This window comes from Mesoplodon bidens (genome assembly GCF_964165515.1).
Source record: "Mesoplodon bidens genome assembly, chromosome: 19".
Classification (NCBI taxonomy): domain Eukaryota; kingdom Metazoa; phylum Chordata; class Mammalia; order Artiodactyla; family Ziphiidae; genus Mesoplodon; species Mesoplodon bidens.
In genome coordinates this window covers 43,612,046-43,636,455 of record NC_138179.1, presented here as the reverse complement: position 1 = coordinate 43,636,455, position 24,410 = coordinate 43,612,046, and the positions used below count along the sequence as shown (strand labels likewise).

General features: G+C 58.8%; 1 protein-coding gene across 4 annotated transcripts in view; it reads right to left on the bottom strand.

Annotated features, from left to right (window-relative positions):
* The window catches only part of BAHCC1 (BAH domain and coiled-coil containing 1), a 56,198-nt gene extending 50,948 nt beyond the window's left edge, over positions 1–5,250 (bottom strand). For all 4 annotated transcript variants that reach the window (XM_081219696.1, XM_081219697.1, XM_081219698.1 and 1 more), the window contains exon 1: positions 4,986–5,250. In XM_081219696.1, the coding sequence (XP_081075822.1) occupies positions 4,986–5,163 (178 nt within the window). In that variant the 5' untranslated portion in view covers positions 5,164–5,250. The remainder of the gene's footprint in view (positions 1–4,985) is intronic.
* Between the last annotated feature and the right edge of the window lie 19,160 nt (positions 5,251–24,410).

The following is a 24,410-nucleotide window of genomic DNA, read 5'->3' as shown; positions in this document are numbered from 1 at the left end:
GCTCCCTGAAAAGACACCAGCCAATGCTGGATTCCAGCCTCAGATCACACCCGCAGTGGTCTCTCTGAGCGAGCCATCTGGAGCCCTTATTTTGGTGGGAAGACCTGGGAACTCCCCAGAGGGAAAAAACCCTGCCTGAAGTGCCCCGACTCCTGTCCTCCTCTGGCAGCTGCCCCCAGACAGCAGGAGAGACAGGGGTGCTACCTGCCGGGCTCCTGGAGAGGCTGCAGTGCATCCCGCACCCTCTCGCACATTATTTATGCTCACAGCCCCCGCTGATGACATATGTAAGTTGACAGCGAACATCCTATCAACTTGCTGGAGTGTATCTTGATTGTTAAAACACACTCTTAAAGGTATACGATCATTTATCAAATTAAAATAGCGGCGCCTTGCCTGTCCCTTTTCTGCCTTCCCTGACCACTCCCCTGCAGCCTCCGTCCTTCTCTGGCCTCCTGGGCATCCTGCCCTTGCACCCAGGCCCTGCTCCTCGGGTTGGTGGGGAGAGACACTGCCCTGCTTCCAGGGACCCAGACTCAGCACCCCATCCCCACCCTACCCCAGGCCAGGGCAAGCCCACTAATCGCCAAGAAGTGACAAACGCCAGAAGCCCCACCAATTAAATCTAAACTCAAGCAAAGCTCAGTGGCCAGTAAATTATTATTTTTATTAGCTTGAACCAAGTTCCCGTAAGAGAGAAAGTCAACTTGCTCCCATGAATGGCTCTTGTATAATTTATTTAACTCTGTGCTCTTTGCCAAAGCCTGGAATATTTTTAGCTCGTTCTGTTGTTGGATTTGGCTTTTTTATGTGTGTTTCTGAGGGGTATTTTTAGCTCCCTCCATGTTATTCTAACAGCCTCCTGTGCGTTTTGTCCTGTCTGTGCGGGCTGTTGAACCCAGTCTCAAAGCAGACGAGGGAGATTTCTAAGAATAAACGGGAGCGTTTGGGGGTGATGAGGGATGGCACAAGGCCGCTCCCTGCCTCGCTGGCTAATTTGCCTTAGTGCTCACGTGACCTGGATATTCCCATAGGAATATCCTTGTAGGAAAAATCAGACATGGGGGCAGTACAAGCCCCACTGAGAAAAAACCCACATTCCAAAAATGGCTTCACTGGGGTGGGCGAGGCGGCCACAGCCTGGCCGATCCACGAGGCCACTGGATTCCTGGCTCCGCAGGGCAGCCTTGGCTTTGATGTCTGCTTCTGTCACTTACAGAGCAGGATGGGTAGAGTCTTCGGAAAGTAACTCTTTTCACACCTACTTAATGTTGGTAACTGTTGCAGAAACACTCCACCGTGTCACTGAGTTAATGAGGTATTTACGAAAATGTATTTTTTTCCTTTACAAAAAAACATCACATGAGGAGGGAGAGGGGCCCTTTGATGGGGTCTTTTCACACCCGGAAATTATCTTTTTTTCCTCTGCATTTTTCTTTTCTTTTTCTTTTTTTTTTTTTTTTTGAGATTGGCAATCAGAAGCACTGTTAGCATGAGAGAAGTTTGTGGTTCTCCCACCAGAAGGAACCTGCCACCCTGTTTACTCCCAACAACCGCAGGCCCAGGGCACCTGGCTTCCAGGCCCGGCCATTTACACCCCAAAGAAGCCGGGAGAAGGGGCGGAGAGGAGAACCCACCCGCTGTCACATTGCTGAAACCAAGACTTGATCGGCTCCTCCGCCTTCCTCGGGTGGAGACCCGGTGATTCTCGAAGGTTCAGCCCTGAGGGGGACGTACAGAGAAGGATGGAGGGCAGGAGCTGACCGGCTAGAAGAGGGGGCGGGGACTGGGCTTCTCCCAGGCCGGGCTGCCTCCTACTAAACGCGCTTGGAGGAGAGGCGCGATCCCCAATCGCTCCAGGCAGTAGCGCTGATGAAAAACCTTGGGTTGGTGCGTTGTTGATTTTCCTTTTTTTTTCCCCTAGATTTCACAGCTTTGCCTCCGGACCATCTGTATTAGAGACAAAATCTAACACTGCACTAAAAATAACGATTCCAAACATTCTAATTACACCTTTTGGTGACAAGGTTACTGGAACAGCACTTTACCATAAAACCCTTCAGCCCGATGATAAAGCTATCGGCACTTTCAGTTTTAGAAAAACAATGGAAGAAGCCCTGGAGCCCAATATCCCATCGGGGTCCCTCAAGCTGACATTTTGAAAGCACTGGGTGGGGACGAGGAAGGGCAGCACTGGCGGAGGGCAGGGAGGGAGACCCTTGGCCACGCTGTGTGTCTGTGCCAGGGACGAGCAATCCTCAGAAGCCAGGGACTCAATCTCCGGTGGCTGGATCTTACTCCCATGTTAGAGCCGGACAAATAGGAAGAAGCTCGGAGCAATTTTCCTTTCAGCAGGGTAGTCAGTGCAGGGAGGGGCAGGATGGGCTGCTGCAGCCGTGGCCTGTGGACCTGAGGCCATCCGCGAAAATGGGAAGAAAGTCTGCCAAACTGGCTATTTTGAAATCCATACAAGAGATGCAAAAAAAAATTTTAACTTAATTATACCTTTTTCTTTTTAAACTAGATCATATACAGATACAGACCAAAGCAAAGTAGTCTGGGGTATAATTCCTTTTTTAAAAAATTGATGTAGCTATATGTTAAAACCAATACAAGATACTGGCTTTCAGCAATTTTCAAAAGGCTTTCAGCGGCAGATGTTTCTAGCTGGACGCCCTGTAGGCCAGCCTTCCCGTCACAAATGGGTTGAACATCTCCAAGCACAATAGGTCTATCTCTGGTCCCCCGGGAGGTGGAAACAGCCTCCAGGAGCAGGGGACACGTGGCCCTCCAGCTCCCCCCACCAGGGTGCCCTGGGGACCTCCAGCGCCCCCTAGAGCACCCTGCATATGGGGGAGGTGGGTAGGACCAAGCCAGGACACAGACCAAGCCAGCACCCGCCTAATTTCTCCAAACCCTCCATGGCCTACGATCCAAGAACCACGTGGTCAAACTTGGAATGAACAAGACAATGGTTTGGGCCACCCAGACCACGTTCCCACCTGACTTGGTGGTGCTGGCATCTGGATATAAAAACAGAAATGGGAAATGGCGGCTGACCAGGACCTGGCGAGGGCCGTGGGCTGTTGAATGGGGACGAGGGAGACAGCAGTGACCTGAACTGATGGGGAATCTGGTCTGGCCCTGCGCCCCCCCCCAAGGGGGGCACAGCCCCAGCCTGTCTGTGCACTACTGGAAGAGCCTTGGTGTCAGGGGCCCTTCTGGACCCTTGTTTCTGTACCCTCCAGGCTACAGGGTATGGCATATGCGGGGTGTGTGTGCGTGTGTGCAGCCAGAAGGGGCTAGGGAAACTGCAGCACTGTCCCTGCTGCCACCACAAGCCCCCAACCTCAACCCCCCAGTGTGGGCTGAGCTGGGCGGGCAGCATCTCCAATGCAGGGGCAGGAGAGACAACCACAGGGACAGCAAGGACAGATATTTAAAATCACCAATTGCCCAGGCAAGTACTTTCGCTTTTTTGAGTTATAAATCTATAAGAGGAAAAAAGCAAAGGAGAGGAAGAAGGAAGAGCAAAGAAGAGAAAAAAAGCAGCCTTGCAGAAGGCTCGCACTGGAACAGGAAACGCGGGCGAAGGGCTTGATTCCAGGAGAGTGCTGAGTTCAGCCCCTCTCCTCCCAGCGTGCTCGAACTTTTCGTATCTCATGTTGTAAATGCTAAACGCCCATTAGTAATCAAGCAATTTCTCGTATTTTTTTTCTTTTTAGGTAATTTATGTTTTTCTTTCTGACTGCCCTCCCTTCTGACATTTTCCCTTTTAGCCTGACTCTGCCATCCGTTTTAATCCACACACTAATTGTAATCCCATTAAAGCAGATATAATTTTATTAGTATTCACAGTTCATCAAGCTAGCAATAACTGTTACTGCCAAATTAACAACAACAAAAAAAGCGGCAAACAACATTTCTGATGTTTAGAACAAACTGTAAACAAAAGCAAGCCAACCTTTCAGGGTGACCAGCGGGTCCCCACACGCACAGCCCCTCCAGCTTCCTGCAAACTCAGCCGCCGCTGGCCAGTAACCTCCAGGGTCGCAGGCGAGATCGCGGCCCCTTCGCCACCCTCTGCCTGGCCCTGCTTCTCTTCTGACCTGGCTCGACAGTAATATCAAAGCCACCCGAGACGGGGACTGCTCTGGAGGCCTGGGTCAGCTCTGCCAAGGAACAGCTCTCTCCGGGAGAGAACTGGAGAAGACCCGCGTGCAGGGCGGCCCCAGCTCTCTCCTCCTGGAGCAAATTTGCTGCGAACTCGCCTGCACCGAAATTCGTCGGCGGCCCCCGCGCCGCCCCCAGCCGAGCCGGCGCCGGCGCTGCGCTCCCCCAGGGCGCAGGCCGCGGGGCTGGGCCGCGATCTGGCCACGCTTTGTCCGGCTTTAGCAGGATACCAGAGGCACTTGTTAAAGCAAATGCATCCCCTGCAAACCCATTCTCGCCCTGACACTTCAAGGCTTTATATAGAAACAGGATTTGCTCGTCTTACACCAGCAGTCCCTATTAACGCTCACCCCGCGCACACACCGCCCTAATCCGAGAGGCCGCGGCACCCCCCCCCCCACCTTCACAACGGCCGTTTTGTTCCCGCAGAATGTGCCTCGTTGTCCCAGCCCCGGAATGTTTTAAGGATGTGAATGCAGAATGCAGAAATGAGGTTTCCGCGGAATTTAGTTCTTTTGCAGGAAGGGGTGGGGGAGGGTGGCAGGAGGGGAAAGACTTTATTTTTAGCCAGCTCCGAGGCTGCCCCTCCGAGACACTGGAGGACCCTGGGGAAGGCCGCTCTAAACCGCGATGATCCGGCTCAGGCGCCCGTAGGATGCGCGGGCCGCCACCGGTGCCGGAGCAGGGAAATGAAACCGAAGGCTTCTCCGCAAATGCTCCAAGGAGTGGAGGGGCAGGCTCCCGTACGACCCTCGACCGTGCCCACCTCGCGGCAGGGCCTCCTCTCCCGCGCCCACCCGGCCGGCACTGACCTGTGTGCGAAGCCATGGGCAGCGGCGACGGGAAGTACTTTCCGGGCTGGAAGTGCGCCGGGGGCTGCGCAGCGGGCCCGGCCGGGGCGAGGCGCGCGGCAGCGGCGGCGCTGCGGTGGCCCAGGCTCCCGCGGTCCGACAGCAGATGCGGCGGCGGTGCGAAGTCGCGGCCATCCATGCCGGGCCCCGGCCCCGGCCCCGGCCCGCCGCCGCCTCCCGGGAGCAGCGCGGCCGGGGCCCGGGGGCGGCTCGGCGCGCGGACGGCGCGCGGGAGGCGCGGAGGAGGCGGCGTCCGGGGTCACTGGCGGCGGCAGCGGCGGGGCCGGTCAGCACGCCGGCGGACTGGGCTCCTCGGCGGGCGGCCGCGTGCCGAGCCGGCGGCCGCCGTGCGGGTCCATAGTCTGCGGAGGCAAGCAGAGGAGACTTGGTGACTCTAGGGCTCGGCTCGCCCGGGGGTCTCCGCCCCCCCCACCCCCCTACCCCGTCGGCCCGAGCCGCGCGGCCAGGCCCGGCGGCCGGGCCCGGAGCGCTCCGCGCGTCTGCCCGCTGCACGCGCGCGCGCTGGCCACCCGGGCCGCCCCGATCCCCGCGCGCACACGCACCGTCCCGGCCACGCTCCGCCCGGAGGAGCCTGAGGGACCCCGGCCGTACAGCTCGACGCTTCCCCTTCGCGGATCCCTGCGGCGAGGGCGCCTCGGCGAAAGGCTGCTGGCTCCGCTGGGTGATAAAAACCCAAATCTGCGAAGCCATCACGCACACACACACACACACACACTCACACGCACACCCTCTCCCCTCCCCCGCTGCCCAAAGGTGTCTCTGAGGAAAGGCCTGGGGTCGACGGTAGCTTTTTTCCTCTCCCCCCATTCTGAGGTTCAGCTTTTACTGCATTCTGCTTAACCGAATGACCATGCTAATTAAGCGAGTAATTTTATTGATTGTAACTCAAGAGTTTTTTTTTTTTAATAACCTTCATTTTCTCCCCTCTCCCATCCCCCTCATGCGTCTTTCGGCCCATTCTTTTGAACCCGCCGCGCCCCCCCCAACATCCCTAACGGAACCAGGCCCCCACTCCGCAATGCCGAGCCAGGACCCCGGGCCAGCTCCCCGGAGCCCCAGGGGTCTACGTCCGCCGGCGGCGTCACCTGGGCCGCCACGCCGCAGTGCCCGGTCGGCCGTCCCGGAGCCGGGAGCTTCCTGGAGAGGCTGGAACAATCACCCCGCCCCCCCAGTCAAATTCACCCAGGATCTTCCTCTGAGGATTGGAGGTTTGGAGAGGGGCGATTTGAGAGTCAGAAATTGTTTTCTCTCAACGCCCCAAATCGGCCACATTATTTCTCCCTTCAGCGCCTGCCCCGGGTCGCCGAGCCGAGGCCTGTCTCTGCACGGCCGGGGGACGTGGGGTTTGCGACGCCGGGCTGGGCCCTGGGTAGGCGGACAAGTGACCGGGCCCAGCGCAACCTTCACCGCTGCTCAGGTCCCAGCAGACCCCCGGCCTCCGTCGTCCACCTCCACCTCCCGGCTGGGCACTTAATGCCCCCCACCTCCCTTCTCTTCCACCCCCACCCAACGCCGAGAGTCCACTCGGAAGCGAAATTGGGGGTAATTTCAGACGCTGAGTGCGGAACGTTGGAGCAACACATAAACTGGACGGCTGTGCGCCCGCGTGGAGGACCGCTTTCATTCGACACATTTCTTCTCATTTCCTAAATCTGCCTTGTTTTAATGTCTGATATCACCTCAACAACAGGGAGATGGGTAGGCTTAATATTCTTAACTGTGAACTTTGCAGAAAGTCTTCTGATTTTTTTTTAGCCGTCCCACCGTGACAATAAAGCGATTAAGATGTTTTCCATTTTGTGAATACCATTTTAAATTGCTATATTTAATGCTACAGGTTCTACACGTCTTATTTGCAGACTATTTTGTGTTTGATTTAATCTACAACCGAAAACATAATGTATTAAGTGAATACATATTTGCTCAGCTGATAAGCTTTTTAATATTTATTCGGAGAGCTTTTGCATTGTAAATAAACGGGACCTACACAAAGAGTTCTCTTTGTCTCTCAACTTTATACAAAGGGGTTTGGGGCTTCCTCCCTCTGGGGATCGTCAGCTCTCTACCCCGGTCTAACAAATAACTCGGCTCGCCGCCGCTCCGGCCTGCAGAGCGAGCGCCCGGCCTCCAGAGCCGGGGGAGCGCCGGGCGAGGGGGCTGCCCGCGCCGGGGTCAGGGGAGGGAGGGGCTGCCCGCGCCGGGCTAGGGGCCGGGGGGTGCGGGGAGGGACAAAGGGAAAGGAGGGGAGGGAGGTCGGGAACCTGCGGCTTCAAAGGCGCGGAGGGCCCGGGGCTGCGCGCGCGGGGGGTGGGGGGCTTCCCGGCGGCCTCCGGAGAGCCGCGTATGCTATGCTTTTGTTTTGTGGGGTTTCTTTCTACCAATAAGAAATTCCAAAATTGTCGAGAAAGAGAGAGTTGCTCTCGATTCTCGGGACGCGGGCTTGGCTACCAGCAGCAATTTTAATCTTCACTTTCTGCGGGCGGATCGCGGGCTGGATTGATCCTTCCCCACCAGCCCGCTAGACTTTTTACGCGGAAGGAGGTGGGTTATTGTCGCTCGTCTGTGCCGCAGAGATTCTTACCAGGTCGGAGGGAGCTTTTCTTTGTGTTTTTTGCTCCCGGGGAGAGGCCGCGCTGCGCCTCACTGCCCGCTAGAGAGCGGCTCCTGGGGGCCTGCGGAACACGAGCCAGGCAGGGAGCGGGGCGGCGACGCGCGGCCGCCCCGGCCTGGGCCCGGAGCCCCGAGCCCGGAGCCCAGGCGCCGCCATTCCCGAGTCGTAGGGCTCTAAGCCCCCTCCCCCCAGCTCCAGGAGAGGCCGCAGCGAAGGACAGCTCCAGCCTCGGATCGGGCCGGACTCAGAGAGGAAACGGAGCGCAAACGGTGGCGGGCACGGGGCCCCACGCCGGCTGGAAAATCTCTGACAAGGGTATTTTGGAAAGAGCCGAACCTCGGAAAGCCGGGCTCCTCCCCAGGACCCCGCGGCGCGGTCCCCGGAGCCGCCCGTCCCTCTGCGCGTGGCTCAAGCGCTCCAGGATGTGGGGCTCCTTCGGGTTTGCTTCGGTTTTAACTTATACACGGAAAACCCTGACCTTGCTTCGGCCGCCCGCATCCCCCGGCGCCGTCTCCGAGTGCCCTGGCGTTGTGGGACCTGCAGGCTGGGCTGGGGCCCGGCGCGCGCAGGGCGCGGGCTGCTCGGGCGCCGCCACAGAACCCGCTCCCTGCGAAACGGTCGCGCCCGACACCATCCCCCCCGCACGCCGGGAGAGGACCGAGGCCCGGAGCCGCGCCGGATCCCCGCACCCCAGGGCGCACCCGCCCGCAGACCCCGCCTCGCGGGCGGTGGCCTGAGCCCCGCACACCGCCCGGAATGCGCGCGGGGAGAAAGCCCCGCTGCGCTAGCCTCGCTTGGCCACCCCCTCCACCCTCACCCACCCCGGAAAATTTTTTCTAAAATGTCCTGAAATGAATTAGGCTCTGGTAAACGAACCCCCCCAAACCTCGCGGTTACCCCTTTCCGCCCGGTCCCTCGCCCCGCACGCGGCCGGCGGCCGGCAAGCCCCTCTGGTAGGCGGCTCGGGCCGCCTCGGCCAGCGCGAGCCAGCCGGTTCCCGGCGCCGCGGAGCGACCGGGCGGGGCTGACCCGAGGCTGCTCGGGGGAGGGGAGCAGGGTGTGTGGGGGGCGAACAACTGGGGTTCGTTCGTGGTGCCGCCAGAGCCGGGAGCGCGTTGGCTGCGTCGGGGACCTCGCCGACTGTCCACCCGGAGCCGCCCGCGCGGCTTGCGCCAGACGCAGCCTGGCGGTCCCTGTCCTGTCGCGATCATTTATTTTTAATGCTGGGTGTCGATCGAGACAACAAGCGCTCAGAGCAAAGCAAGGACGCATTACGGGGGGAATTTTAAAGCGATCGATAAGATTTTTCAAAGGGAGAAAAAAAATCGCTCTTATATATAGTCCATCTTAAAAAAAAAAAGCCTGCTCGACATTATAACGGATTTTTTAAAAGGGAAGATATATACTTCTTAACATCGCAACCCTGAATTTCTCTTACTAAAAAAATTGTAAATCCCCAAAGCCAAAATAAAAATAAAATAATAATAAAAATACAAAAACAAAAAAATGAAAGCAATTTCAGTTACTTACTGGAGGCTGTTTCCTGGATACAATTGAATGCAATACAATTAAACCAGTAAATGTGACTTTGTTTTGTATTCCTATTGGTATTTTCAATGTGCTGACTGTTGCACTGTAAATGCACCGCTTCCACAACAACGACTCTAGCGAGCCCATCCAGAGCGGCTCTCAAACCTGCAGCCCGGCGCGGCGAGCCACGGGCCCTGCATACTAATAAGCTCGTGCCACTCAGCCCCGAGCAGCCTGCGCGCTGATTGGCCGCGCGGCCCTCCTCTGCCGGGAGCTCGTGCCACTCATTCGGCGTAAACAGGCCTCCCAATAGGCTGGCGCCGGGCCAGGGAGCTGCCAATCAGGGAGCAGCAGGGCTACTACTGAGCCCGATGGCGCCTAATTCAAGCCCGGCGACTGCGCAGCTCCTTTGCGCAGATCGTTGCTGCTGAATGGGAATGTGTTGGCGCAGGGCGGGAGAGGGAGCAGGGGCGAGTGGGAGCGCGTGTCCACGCCGAGGAGAAGGCTTTTGCTTTTTTTTTTTTTTTTAATTTAACCCAGCAGGTATAAAGTTTGGCGTCTGGAGCACAGAGGCCAGGATAAGAAACAGCAACACGCGTTGAAGCAGATGCTTTTTAAAATATCTGGGATCTGTCTGGCAGGTGGCTGAACCCGGCACAGGTAGGCCCGAGTCCCAAGCATGGAGGCCTCCCCGGGTTGCCCGGCCCTTCCACCACTCCGAGGCCTCCTCCTGCTCTGATCGAGCTCAGGAATGTCCCATGCCCACAGCCTGGGTACCACGGGCTCTAGAGTCGCCTGCCTGGCCCTCTCCTCCCCCTTCCCCAGGGATCAGACCCTGGGGAGAAGGTCCTGTATCTCTGGCCACCTATCTGCGAAACCTCAGTTTTTATCTCTCTTGGCTACATTTTGCAACGCAGCACCGATCAAAATGAAAATCGGGGATTTATGGCCATGACAAAGATTTCCCCTTCTTCATCTGCAACTAGATTTTTAAAGTATGTTCACCTTGATACCCACGGTGTGGAAACCATGCATGGTATTTTTCAATGTTGCTTTCCTGCATATCTGCTAAATTCTCGCCTCAATTAAAAGAGCCACTGAACGAATATCTTCATCGTAATCAGATGCAAACTACTTTTAAAGATATTCTCCAAATATTTCTGTTAGATTTGGTTTCCTAACAATATGCTATTTATTCTCCCGAGTCAAGGCGATGTCTTAGTGGCGATGGATACATTAGTTTTACTTCTCTTTCTCCATGTAAAGCTCTGCCTGCCCCTCTGGGGGACCAAAAAAAAAAAGGTATGTATACTAGATGCCAACCAACACAGGCACACGCGTTAGAAATTCTCCGCCGGCTCATTCCGGTGGGGACACGAAGGGGTTAAGCCGGAGGCCTTCTGTTGTCACCTTCCTTTACCCGCCCCCCCCCGCCCTCTCCCGCGGGACCTCCGGGATTGGCTGGCACTCCGCCAGCAGGCTGTCAATCACCGAGTGTAAACAAGGCGCTGATTGGCTGTTGTCTAGTCCGCACAGGGCCTCCTGAAAAAAGCAATTACTGGCTCCGCGGTTTCAAGGCGGCCCGAGGCCGCTTGATGAAAGGAGATAAGCTGGGGACCGTTTCCAGGACCCCCGCGGGCCGACCCCGGCAGCCCCGGAGCCGAGGTGCTGCAGAGAGCCAGCGGATCAAAGGAATCCAGAGAGAAAGGGGAAGCGGGCGTACGGCCCCGGCCGGCCTTCCCCCGCGGGCATCTCTGACCTGGGTGGGGGCTCGGGCCGCGGGCGGGGCTCCGGAATTGGGAGCCCGCTTCGGGCGGCGCGGCCGGCGGGGCAGCTCCGGAGAGCCCGGGGCTGGCAGGTAAGCGCCGGGCTCCGCGGGCCCGGGCCGGGGACTCAGGACAGGGCGCGCGGCCCCGACGACACCCCTACCGGGCGATGAGGACCCCCGCCCCCCATGGCCCGAGCTCCTGGCCAGTCCCAAGACTGGTGCCTTCGGAAGCGACCCCGGGTGGCGCGCGTCGGCCGCGAGAGGAGAGGCGGCACGCATAAATTCATAAGCGTTCGGAGATCTGATTAGCGCACGGCTATTCATTAGGCTGGGGGCGATTGAATTAGGTCCCGGGTGCGGGCCCGGGGGGGCCGGCGCGGGCTGGGCGCAGCCTTCAGGGCAAGGAGGATGCGGTTATGGCGCGTACCACCGGGCTTGGGCCATGGCTTCCGGAGGAAGAAGTCAAAGCATCGGCCCCGGAGTGAGTGTTGAGGGGACGGGTTCCTCCGGGTCCTGCCCTAGCGGGTGCGTGCGGAGGCCGCCCGCTTCCCACGCACACCAAGGAAAGCCAGCCTGAGTCTGGCCCGGCTCCGAAGAAATCGCGCCCTCGGAGGGGTGGGTGGCTGGCTCGCTGGCTCGCTGGGTTGGCGGGGGCGGCCTCGGCTCCTGGACCCAGCGCAGGACCAGGCGGGGCCGGAGCTAGGCCTGGGAGCAGCTAGCTGTGCCGTCCCTGAGCTCGTTGGGCTCCCACCGCCCCTGATCCGGTGGCCTGGCGCGCCGAGGTTGCCGGGTCCGCACGCCCAGGGACCCCGCCAGCTTCCCTCAGCCCTCGGAGTTCCGGGCCCCAGCAGGGCGCCCCTAGCCCCCGCACGTTTCCCACTGTCGTTTGGAAGCGGAATTCCCCATTACTGCCTCCGATGAGCTTGTTTTCTGGCCCAGAAACTTTTTTTTAACTTAAGTTCTAAAGCTCCATTTGAAATTTTAAAAAATGATAAAAAGTGTATAAGAGAAAAATTCTCCATCCAAGAGAAAACACCTTGGCAACCCGCGGCGTCCCTGGAATTACTCCGAGTTCCCGGAGCGCGCGCCGCTGCCATCCCGCCGGCGCGCATGAGTCAGGAAGGGGCTCCAGCCTGTGACCGCCAGGTGGGGGCGGGGCCTCCAGACTCCCACTCTCCTTCCGAATGTGTGAGGAGGGGCATCCGCTGCGAGGCCCCTCCGGGGCCCCCCACCCTGTCCCCATCCCCCGCGGGCAGAATATTGTCCGAGGGTCCTGGAGCCTGGCTGATGGGCCCCACCCCAGACACAATCCAAGACATGCAGGGTGCCAGCGAGATAGGAGGACAGAGGACGGCAGGGGGTCGGGTCCTCCCTCCCCTGCGAAGGCTGTCTCATATCCTTCCAGCTCGCCTTTGCCACATTCCTAATTCAAGGGGTGAGAACTTTCTTTCAGAACTCCCAGTGCTGTCCCCTGCCCCTCCTGTCGCATCCTGAGAGAGAGGCTGTCCGCGTGGGGAGGGGGAAACGCAGACCCCTGTTCACCTGCCTTCCCCTCTTCTCTCCCCAGTGTCACTTGAAAACAAATCTAGTGGGATTTTTTTTTTTTTAAATACTGTTTCAAAACAGTTGTTACAGCAGATAGCTGCAAACGGGCCTGCTGGATGTGGCAGGGGCTGGCAGCTGCCCAGCGCAGGCGCCTGGCCGCTCGGCAGCTCCCGCAGTACCAAAATAAGCAAGCTCCCCGTGTTCCCCCTCGGAAGACGCGGCCTACCGAGGCTCCGGCCGGCCGGGGCATGTTTGGCTGGGCGCACTATCAGGTCAGAGAAAACCTCCCTGGTTTCCTTTTTTACTCTCCCTGCTGTCCAGAGCTAACAAATGTTTTTAATTTTAGAGGAACATGGTGTAGGGATCTGCAGACCAGCCTTCCACTGGGGAGGGAGAGAGAACCAGGGCGGGGAAGGAGAAAGGAGAGGGGATAGAAATGTGAGGCCAGGGTTGAGATGGGGTGTCCAGGTTTCTGCAGTTGCCCACAGTTTCACAGATGAATGGGCTCCCAGTCAGGCGAGGCCCACCCACCCTGGCACACTACCCGGGGAGTCCTTGAACCCCCAGCTCTCTTTTTCTCTGGCAGGGGCACAGGCCTGGCAGGTACCCGAGCTTGGCCTATGGCCCCACGCAGCCAGCTGTACCCTGACACCTGGGCATTCACCCTTGCACACCACCCATCCACACTCCACTCTCACACACACAATGTGTGCATACACATGCACACACATACATACACAGATCACATGGGCACACACTTTAGCATCATACAGCACATCACACACCGACACGTTCACAGCACACGCTGGCACCAGTGCTCTGGAGAACGTGCCTTCCCTCGCCCTTGTCACCCCAGAACCTATCCCCAGCCCTAGGGCCCGTCCCCGAACTTGCCCCCCCACACTGTTCCCCTGAGAGCAGCAGCAAATCCAGGGCTCCTCGCTCCCGCTCCCGAAAGACCACCATCCCGCTCTGTCTGAAATTATGGAATTAGTCATTTTTTAACGCAAGGGGGTGGAGGTGTTGGGTGAGTTACATAAAATTGTGAATTAGTCGCCGCTCCGAATAAACGCCTGCTTGGGCCAGAGAGCAGCAGAGCTGCGCGCTGGGTAATTGTGTGTCGGGTGTCTCTCCATTGTTCCCTGGGCCATTAGTCAAAGGGCAAATTAGAAACAATTTCTTGACAAAGATTGACTCTTAATTTTTCTCACCAGAGGCACAGGGGGCCAGGTCCAGAGGCTGGGCCAGGGCTCAGGCAGGCCCATACGGAGGGGCTCCGTGATCACCGGTTTGCACTTGCCCAGCCTGTAGCACGGGGAACTGGGGCCCCAGTGTGGTTCATGGTACCCCCCACCCTCCCTCAGCTGGAGGGCAGCGTTACCCCACCCCCACATGGCATCTGGTGCAGGGATTAGGGATTTGCATCCTTCCTCTCAAGTAAGTGGGGTAGAAGAAAAACTCAAATGCACTCCCAGAGGTGCCTGGGCTGGAGGAGCTCAGCCTCAGCACCACTCCAGCCCCAGGAAGCAGGGCTGGGCCCCACCCCATTCCCTGTAGGAGGTCTTCTGCCACCAGATGTGGGAGGTGGTTCTTTTCACCAAGGCCTTTGGCTGATGGACTGAAGGGGGCAGGGGTGTGGGGGGAAGGTCTGAGGGCGCCAGCCCAGACTAGGCCCCAGAAGCCCCCACGTCCCACCCTGGCTCCCACTCACTAGGCACTCATTAGAGCAGCCTGCACCCCTGCCTGCCCAGGTGCCCTCAGCTTTGGCTATGAGTGGGGTTGAGAAGCCCCCACTCCATCCCCGAGGGTCCTCCCCAAGGTGCTGCAGGGGGAATTTGTGCCTAGACCAGGGGTGGCCTTCTTTTCGGCCCATCTTCTGTCTGCGGGCTTAAGCTTTGTTGGGGCAGGCCTATGTTGGAGGGGAGAGGAAGGCAAAGATCTCCCAGACACCCCCTACCAAGGGAAGGGGGCTGCCCCCTCCAAAAACAAAGCCTCCAGTCACAGCCTCTTCATCATCTAGCAGGGCCTGCAGGGGCCCAGGGGGCTAGGTGGCAGGGGAGGGGGCCACTCTGAGGCCCAGGGTCAAGGGGAAGCAGCTGACAGAGGATGAAGAGTTGTCAGGAGACAGGCCAGGCAGGAGGGTCCTCCAGTCACACAGCCCGCCCACGAGGCCTTCCTCCAACATTTCCCAGGCCCTGTGCGCTGGGCTGAATCCCTTCCTAGAGGTCCCAGCTCAGGCCTGAGCAAGGGGCCTGCATGCTGAGGCCTGAGCCCTGCTCAGTTGGAGCCCCCGGCATGTCAGGGAAGCACAGCTGGTCTCTGCGGGCCACAGACAGGCTCCAAGACAGACTTGGGGATGTGGCTGGAAGTTTTAAAAGGCAACAAGAGCAGCAGGGGAGCCAGACTTTGAAGGCAGATGAACAGCTTTCCCTGGGCCCCGCCCTCCTGGGGGGGGTGGGTGTAATTCTGTTACTGGTTTGTCCAACCAGGTCAGGAGGCTGCCCAACCCCCTCCGCTCAGGAAAGGTGCTTGTTAAACACAGAGTCATAACTTGCGGCTGCTGCTTTAAATATAAGCCGGTGTGTTCACACGGAAAGTATAATTCAGGGTGCTGGTTGTGTGAGGTTATCAACCAGGAGGCCCATCTGGGTTAAATTGAAGTGATTTTCATAAATGGGTAGGAACATCCCATTGCCAGGCTCCTCCCTGACCTTTTATTAGTGCCAGGGTGATTGTTATTAGTGTTAAAGGGGATAATGGGAGTGGGGGACTCCTGAGACACCAGGGGAGGGGGGAGGGGAGCCTCCCCATTGCCCTCCCTACTCCCCTCTGTCCTGCCCCTCCAGCCTCCCAGTCACTTTCTCATCTAGGCCAGAGGAAGGCAGGGGACTCGTCAGGGAGTCCTGAAAAGAATCAATAGTGCCAGGCTGCCCTCCCCAAAGGCCAGCCCTGCTCCTTCCCCACAGGAAGTCTGGGGGTGGCCGTGGAAGGCAGTGGGAGGGAGAGGGAAGCAGGTTCTCTGGGGACCTATCTCCTCGCAGGCTGCTGACCCAAACTGGGCCCTCTGTCTTCCTGCTTGTAAGGAAGGACCCTACTGACCAGAGCCCAGACTCGGTCTGCGGGTATAGGGGCAGATGGCAGTGGCTGGAACTGCCCCTCCTGGGGGCAAAAGCTCTGCAGGGCCTAATGAGGCGTGGGTTACAGGTTACTTGGTGCTTCCAGGCACACCCCCAACCAGAGCCTGGCTGCCGGCCCTCCCTGGAAGACACCTGCCTCCCTCCAGACCCGTCCTCGGAGTCCAGCCGGCAGGAAGTGCCGAGTAAGCAGTTGCTGTCCGGGCTGCTCTGCTCATTCACGGCTGTGTTTGGGTGTGTTTACACGTGTCACTGTCAGAGTATGTCTGGACAGGGCCTCCAGGGCCAGACTTCCCAGGCCTGGTCTCACACTGGCGGGAGGGCCCTGGGAGAGGGGCGCAGGCTGGGTGTCAGGGTCTCCCCCGATAAAATCCAGCTGGCCCAGGCAGAGCCAGAGCCGGCCAACCAGGCCAGGAGTAGAACCTAAAGGACAGGGACTGGGACCGGCAACCCCTAATCTGCTGGGCCACAGCTCATCAGCTCCCACCCCCACCACTCGTGTCCAGCAAATTCCTCTGAGCACCAGTTTCAGAGCCCAGGCAGCAGGAGCGGCACCTGCCCCTTCCAACCCACCCACGATGGGCAGGAACCTTGAAGCCAGCTTCCCCACTGGATTTCTTCAAATTCCCAGACTTGGAAAAGCCCCAGCCTCCAGCAGACTCCCCCTCCCAAATCTGCCCCAGCAGAGGGCTCCAGAGGGTAAGGGGCTGCCCATTCAGACTTGCTTCTGACACACAAAACAGAGGCCTGGGCAGTTCCTGTCTCAGGAGCCACACACCCCACCCTCCAGTTCTCTTCCTGCTCTAAAGTTGTGCCTGCCAAGCTCCCCACTCACACCCAGGCCCAGCAGTCTGGGCCCCCACCCCACAAACCTCCTGCCCTTGGGCTGAGTCACACCCCCATCCTGTCCTGTAGCCCTAGGACTTTCTCCTGTGTCTGATGACCAAGTCTGGCGGCTCCCTCCCCAGGCTGCCTTTGGGAAGAAGCCAGGGCTGGGCATGAGGGCTGGGAAGGTGACAAACACACCTTTTCTTCCTGTCTCTTATTTCTGGGGAAGGTGGGTGTTGAGTCCTTGACCTGGTTACCTGTGGCATATATAGACCAAAAATAAATTACTCCCATCAAGATTCCCACAGAGCAGCCAGGGCCTGCAGCAAAGCCCTTTCCTCCCAGTCCTCAGAGGCAGGTAGCTGGTCTGGCGGGCTCAGCTACACCACCACTGATCAGGCCTGGCCTAAGCACCGCCACCGCCTCTTACAGGACAGTCGAACAATTTAATTAAAAACCATTCAATAGGTCTGTTTTCTTCTGACCTGTACAAATACATATTCCACCCCAATTCATGATTCATCAATAGCCGCTACAGGCGGTAATGGGGGGGGGCAGGAAAGTGTCCCAAAGGGTGACTCCCCAGAAAACTACCTCTTCCAACGATTCAAACGAGGATGGCCAGAGGAGCCTACCTTGGGGCCAGCACCAAGCCGGGCTCTGTGCTGCCTGCCCCCCCCCCGCCCCCCGCCACCGGCCACTTCCTGCCAGAGCCTTTTTGAGCACATTCCACCAGGACTGGGTCTCTGGCAGGCTCTGGGCCCAGGCCCATTTCAATAAGCACACCCCAAGGCTGGCCGACCGATTTCTGCTCTTGCGGGTGGAAGCGCAGACGCAAATATGGGTTTTTCTTTCCACCAGAATTGATTTTGTTTGGTTTGCATTTGTATTTTTTAATAGGAGGAATTTTCGATGCAAAAACCCTCCCGAGGCGGGTGAGGAAAAATCAGCGTCCCTACATCCCAGCCAGAAACAAAAGCCCTTTGGAACTGCGCCGCAGGGCGGGCGGAGCCGGGCGCCCCTGACCCGCGTCAGGAGAAGCGGCGCACAGCACCTACCGCTCGGCGGCTCCAAAGCGGCTCCGGTCCGGGCAGCCGGTGTCCGACCTGCTCGCCCGAGTCCGCCCGGTCCCTAGAACGGGAGGGCGGCCGGAGGCGCCATAATCGCAAATTTATGGCCTGGGTGACGTGCTTCCCTCTCCCACAATGGGGCCCGGTGACATTAAACAGAAAATTGATGAGAGCGGAGCGAAATCTAATCTCTCTCCCCCACGCCGGCTCTCCGCGCCTTCGGGAAAGGGCTGGGGGACAAGAGGCCGAGTGGTCGCGTTAGTTGGTGCGCTCAGAAGCCCCGCGCCAGTGCTTCCTCCCGAATTCAGGCTCCTGGCCGGCGTACTAGAGGAGGGACCGCGACCCTCACCCCGGCCCCCATCCCCCGCGGCCCGCCGACTCTCCGCCGGGTTTCGGGCGGAATCTCCGCTCCTTTCCACGCGCCCCGGGCAGAGAGGAGAGCGAAGCACCTCGTTCCCTCCTGCTCGGAGGGCCCCGGGCCGGGATAGGGGTGCCAACGCGCCCCCGGCCCTCCCCACCCCTCGCATCCAGCGCGGAGCTCCCCGCCCCCACCAAGACGAACCGGCGCCAGGAGAAGAGGGGAGGACCCCGGCCACCCATCCCCCACTCCAAGGAAGTGGGGAAGAGAGGGCAAGCGACCACGCAGGGCACTCCTGGGGCCTCTGGCCGAGAGAGCCCGCTCTCCTCCGCCCGCGGCGCGCGGTTCTCCCCGGGGCGCCCCGGGCCCTTTCAGTCAGTGACCCCGCCGCGCCACGTCCTTAAAGGCGCCGCCAGTCCTGCCGGCCTTTGTCCCCTTGGCTGGGAAGGTCACGCCAGGGACTCTGGGCAGCCGCATGACCCCTCGAAGCACTTGCCCCCCACCCTCCTCCACCTCCAAAATTTACACCATGGCCCTCCCTGCCCTGCCCGCTGGCCGGGAGCAGGTCCCCCTTAGCAACCACCTGGCCACGTGCTGCCTGAGACCTCCAGGCTTGGACAAGATACATTGTCCTGCTGGGGTACACAGCTGGGGCTGAGGAGCGGCCTTTTAACAAGTGGGGGTTGAGGGGGGTGCTTCTCAGAGAGAGAATGAATGAAGGACCCCCAGTGGGGCCCATGGGAGAAAGAACTGCCAATATTCCCAAGAGAGAACACAGCCCCACCAGGTAGCCTTGCTGCCTCGCCGCCTGCCCCCCCCATAAGGGGCAGCCCCAGGAGATGGACAGAGTCCTGGTTGGGGACCCAGACTTGGATTCAGAGGGCAGGCTTTGGGCAACTCTACTGGTCTACCTCTTTGGCCTAGATGACAACATGTGCATCGGGGTGCCAGATGGTGTCCGTAACACCCACTTCATCCTCTGGACAGACTGGGATGCAGATGTAATGATGACCATGCCCATTTTAGAGATGGGCAAACAGACTGAGACAGTGAATAACTCTCCTATGTTCTCACCCAAGGGCTAGGTACCTGTGCCCCAGGTTCTTCTGCAAAGTCAGGACATGGTTGGCTGGTCTTGGGTCCCTGACAGCCCCAAGACTCATGGGGGCAGACTTGTGTCCTGACTTCCACATGCCTCCTACCCTTGTAGATGGAGAACAGAAAAATGTGGGCCTCATGACCACAGTTGGGTGCTTTGGGCCGCGGCACACACAGAAGGGTGCCACCAGGGCCCTGTTTTCCCTGGAAAGCCCCCTCTACAGGCTCTGCCAGGCCAGCCTGTCTGAGTCACTGGGATGAAGGCACAGCAAGGCAGGCCACCATTGCTGCAGCTGGGAAGAACTGCTGATATATGGCAAGAATCTGGAAGCCAGATTCCAGAAGTTCACATTGGACTGAAACCAACAAGATTACGTTTAACAGGCTGGATGTGAACCTCCACTTTTAGGTTCAAAAATCAGTTGTAAAAATGCGGGCAGCTTCCCACTGAAGACGTGATGAGCCGACCTGCAGCTGTCTCTACCATTCAGGCAGAACGGGCTCCCCAGTGCAGGCCCCTTGTGAATTTCCTGGAGCCCCAGCAGCTGAGCCTGCACCCTCAGGGGCCCTCCCGGGATGTCAGGCTCGCTGGGGAGGGAATGCAGCTGGGGACAGCAGAGAATGGGGTCCTTGTGCTGCTATCATCAAACCCAGGGCTGGATGAACACAGCTTTGTCTGCACCAACACTCCCGTGGTGACCACGGGACCAGGGATCAGCGCCTGGGGCTGGGGGCGCTTCAGAACTAGAGTGGCTGCTTTTTGGCCTCCGTTAACCCTGGAGTGGGTGTTGGATGCACTGTCTTTCCCCAACTCTGTGGCTGGGGTCCAGGGGGCACACAGGACAAGGGTTAAAAATCCGTGTCAAGTCCCAAGGTTCAAAACAGCGCTGTTAAACCCAATATTTTCCTGATTTACATAGCCGCAGTCTTTGGGGGAGATGAGAGGGTGGCCCTGGGTGAGGGGACCCAGGTGGTGGTAAGGCTGAGAAATACTCAGCCTTCGCCACAGAATCCCCTTCCCACACCAGGTCCAGCTGGGAACACAGCTGGACATGGCAGCATCCCAGTCCTGGCCTGGCTCTGGCATGCGCTTTGCTTCTGAGGAGTTTTTGGTCATCCAGAGGTGGACGCCGCATACTAGGCATCCGTTGGCCAGGTTTGGATCTCAGCCCCGCTGGGGAGAGCAGGGAGACCCAACTACAGAGGGGAGAATTGCTAGAGAGCCTCCCCTGGAAGCCGGAGGACCTTGCAGTGACTCCACAGCAAGTGAAGGCGTGGGTCAGGAGGGACTTCCAAGAAGCCGGAAGGGCAGATGGAGGTGGGGAGGGCCAAGGGTTATTTGTGGACCTGGTGGCTTGAAACCGCTGCAGTGGGTCTGGGCTAGGCAGTGACTAAGCATTGTTCCCTCTCAGTGAGCAGTGGAGGTGACAGTGGGCCCCACAGAATGCCATCCCGCAGCCACTCTGTTGGGGAGACCTGGGGTGCACACTCCCTCACTGGCTGCCCTGTGAATCTGCCCTGGCTCAGTGGTCATGGTTCTCCTAAGGCCCCAGCTTCGCCCCACAGGTCATAGGCCCTGGGGTGCCTCAGTTTGCCCTACCTCTTCCCCCAGGCCCTATGGAGGCCACCAGCTGGACTCAGGGAGGGTGCCATCTGCTGTAGCTCTTGCCCCTCAGTCCACAGCATCCAGGGGAAACGCAGACCAGCCCCCAGAAGTCCTTCCCACTCCCCCAAAGCTGGGGTGTGGCTGGTGACTGAGCACTTGTCTCCTGAACACCCACAGTATGGTGAGCCCTGGGTGGCTAGGCCCCTGCCCACCAGAGGCCCACACCCTGAACATGCTATGCCATGGCTGAGGGCACTGGGTGCCCAGTGATGGTGGGCTATGTGGAACCCAGTCCCCTGGGCTGAGACCAGGCTCCCCTGCAGGGTCAGAGGCCTCTGGAAAGACTCACTCAGGGGTCAGGATCCACCGCTGAGAGGCACGCAGGGCACAGCACCCCCCCCCCCCCGCCAGCCATCTGGTTGGGTTGGTTGCTTCCCCTTCTCCCCATCGCTATTCCCGCTCCTGCTCACACAGGCAGAAAGGAGGGGAGCCAGGACTCGGACGCAGGCCATCCGCCCCAGCCTGAGCTAAGGCTGCTGCCCACCTGCCCCCCAACCCATCCCCACAAACCTCAGGAAATGCAAGATTTGGGTTCTGGTGGACGAGCCTCAGAGAGGGCCGCTACTGGCCTCTGGCTCAGGACAAACAGAGTGGACCAGACGTCCACATGGCCAAGGGGGGCTCTGAGAAGTGTTGGGGGGCTGTCCCCCTCCTCACTGGGCCCAGCCCTTAGAAGCAGGTAGGGTGGGACGGGGGGGGGCTCTCACCTTCCATCTACCTTGGCTCCAGGTGCCCATGGCCTTCCTCACCTGGGAAGGCCTCTAGTGGGGAGGCCAAGGCTGAGCAATGGGGTCCCTGGGGAATGGGCTGAGCCAGCGGCAAGGGTGCCTGGGAGAGAACAGGGTTGGGGTCCCGCCCTAGTGTAGGGGGCAGGCAGATGGCACACCTGGCAGGCCAGGCCCAGCCCAGTTCCTGCTTCTTTCTCCTGTTGGGTGATTTACATTATTAATGAACCCGAGATCCAAAGTTCAAAGGTTTGAGTGGCATATCTGCAGCAAAAAGGCCGGTGGCTCCCAGGCCTTGCCTGCTCCATCCATCCCTCGCCGATCAAGGAGAGAGGCTGCCCCAGGCCCCAGCCAACCCTGCCCTCCTCTGTGTGACCAAGAGGTTGACCCCATACACCCCTCATGTCTCAAGCTGTCCGGGCCATATGTGGCCCCCGTGGGCACCCACACCTGTGCCCCTGTCCCCCATCGAACATCGTGCAAGACCACACCCAGGGCCCACACCACACCAGACACCCACAGGCCTGCCGTGTGCCCTGGATCCCATTCCTGCTGGGACACTCCTGAGGCCCTTCCTGCTCTAGTTTCTAAGGAGCAGCCTGGCATCCACAGGGCCCAAGCCCTCCAATGACATGGGAAGGGACCCTTCACTTCCTGTGTGCCCAGCGGGAGCTGCAGGGCCTCCACCCCCAGACAAATGCCTCTTTGGTGTCAGGAGGCAGCAGGGCCCCGGGCTCAGACAAACCCAGGCCCAAACCTAGGTCTGCCAGGTACTGGCTGGGTGAGCCAGGCGGCTCACTTCACCTCCGTGAGTCCACCCGTGCCCCCACGATCACGGAGGAGACTCTCTGTAGGTGGGGATTAGAGGAGCCAGGTGGATGTTGGGGTGGCCCTGGTGACACAGGGAAGCCCGGAGCGGGGGAGTGTCTGTGGACGAGGGCCTCCCACGTGCTCATTCTCCTCACTCTCCTTCTCGGTCAGAACCACAGTCATGGTCGCTGGGCCAGGCCCAGCCCACACTGCAGGCTTGTTCACGCCTGGCACTTTGGTTAAGGAATTTGGTGGCTTGCTCACAGCTCTCAGACCCCACACCACACATTCTTTTTTTTTTAAATTAATTTATTCATTTATTTATCTTTGGCTGCGTTGGGTCTTCATTGCTGTGTGTGGGCTTTCTCTAGTTGCAGCAAGCGGGGGCTGCTCTTCACCGAGGTGCACGGGCTTCTCATTGCTGTGGCTTCTCTTGTTGCGGAGCACGGGCTCTAGGCACATGGGCTTCAGTAGTTGTGGCGTGTGGGCTTCAGTAGTTGTGGCTCGTGGGCTCTAGAATGCAGGCTCAGTAGTTGTGGCGCATGAGCTTAGTTGCTCCATGACATGTAGGATCTTCTCAGACCAGGGTTCGAACCCGTGTCCCCTGCATTGGCAGGCGGATCCTTAACCACTGAGCCACCAGGGAAGTCCCTACACATTCTTTTTTTTTTTTTGCGGTAGGCAGACCTCTCACTGTTGTGGCCTCTCCCGTTGTGGAGCACAGGCTCCGGACGCACAGGCTCAGCAGCCATGGCTCACGGGCCCAGCCGCTCCGCGGCACGTGGGATCTTCCCAGACCAGGGCACGAACCCGTGTCCCCTGCATCGGCTCTCAACCACTGAGCCGAATGAGAGCAGATTGCGAGCATTGGCTCTCAGCCACTGAGCCACCAGGGAAGCCCACCACACATTCTTAACCATATGGCCAGGAGCAGCTCTGTTCCTGAGCCTGTGATATCTTGGTAATCCCACTGCAGTGGGTTGGATGGGGGCACCCCGAAGATGTGTCCACCCAGATCCTGTGAATGGCACCTTGTTTGGAAAAAGGGTCTTTGCAGATGTAACTGAGGTAAAATTCTCAGGACAAGATCATCCTTCATGAGGAGGGGCTCTAAATCCAATGACAAGTGTCCTTTCAAGAAAGAAGCAAAGGGGCTTCCCTGGTGGCGCAGTGGTTGAGAGTCCGCCTGCCGATGCAGGGGACACGGGTTCGTGCCCCGGGCCGGGAGGATCCCACATGCCGCGGAGCGGCTGGGCCCATGAGCCATGGCCGCTGGGCCTGCGCTTCCGGAGCCTGTGCTCCGCAACGGGAGAGGCCACAACAGTGAGAGGCCCCCAGTGAGAGGCAAAAAAAAAAAGAAAGAAGCAAAGAGGGACTTCCCTGGTGGTCCAGTGGTTAAGAATCTGCCTTCCAATGCAGGGGATGTGGGTTTGATCCCTGGTCGGGGAACCAAGGTGCCACGGGGCAACAAAGCCCACGCGCTCTGGAGCCTATGCGCCACAACTAGAGAGCCCTCGTGCCGCAGCTAAGACCTGACACAGCCAAATAAATAAAATTAATTAATTAATTAATAAAAAAGAAAGAAGCAGAGGAAGATTTGGGAGGCAGGAGAAAAAGGCCATGGGAAGATGGGGGCAGAGGTTGGGGTGATGTGGCCACAAGCCAAGGGACTTGTGGGGCCCCCAGAAGCTGGACGAGATGAGGAAGGATGTGCCCTCGAGCCTTCAGAGGGAGGTGGCTCTGCAGACACCTGGATTTTGGACTCCCAGCCTCCAGGACTGAGAGAATCTATTTCTGCTATTTTAAGCCACCCAGTTTTTGGTCATTTATTATGGCAGCACCTGGACACCAACTCCCTCACTGGCCCTGGCAAGTGGGCAGCTCTCCCCAACTTGGGTGGACGGCGAGGACGCGGTCTGAGAGGGCTCATGGAGGCAGAGGGGAGCACACGCTGTGGGGGAGCGACCACCAGCCAGTCAGGGAAGATGAGGGTCCCAGACCTGCTCCGAGGAGGAGAGGGGCTCTGAGTTGGGGTGAGGTCTGGTTGGTTTGGGGCAATTCAAATTGGGCTCAGACAGCAGTTGGTTTTCTCCCTGGAGAAGGGCTGTTGTCTCCTCTGGTCACATCCTCATCCTGTCCTCCTGCTGCTGGTCTCCTCCCTGACTCATCTTTTAGAGCTGTGCCATCTGACAGAAATATTACGTGAACCACACCTAGGGAAT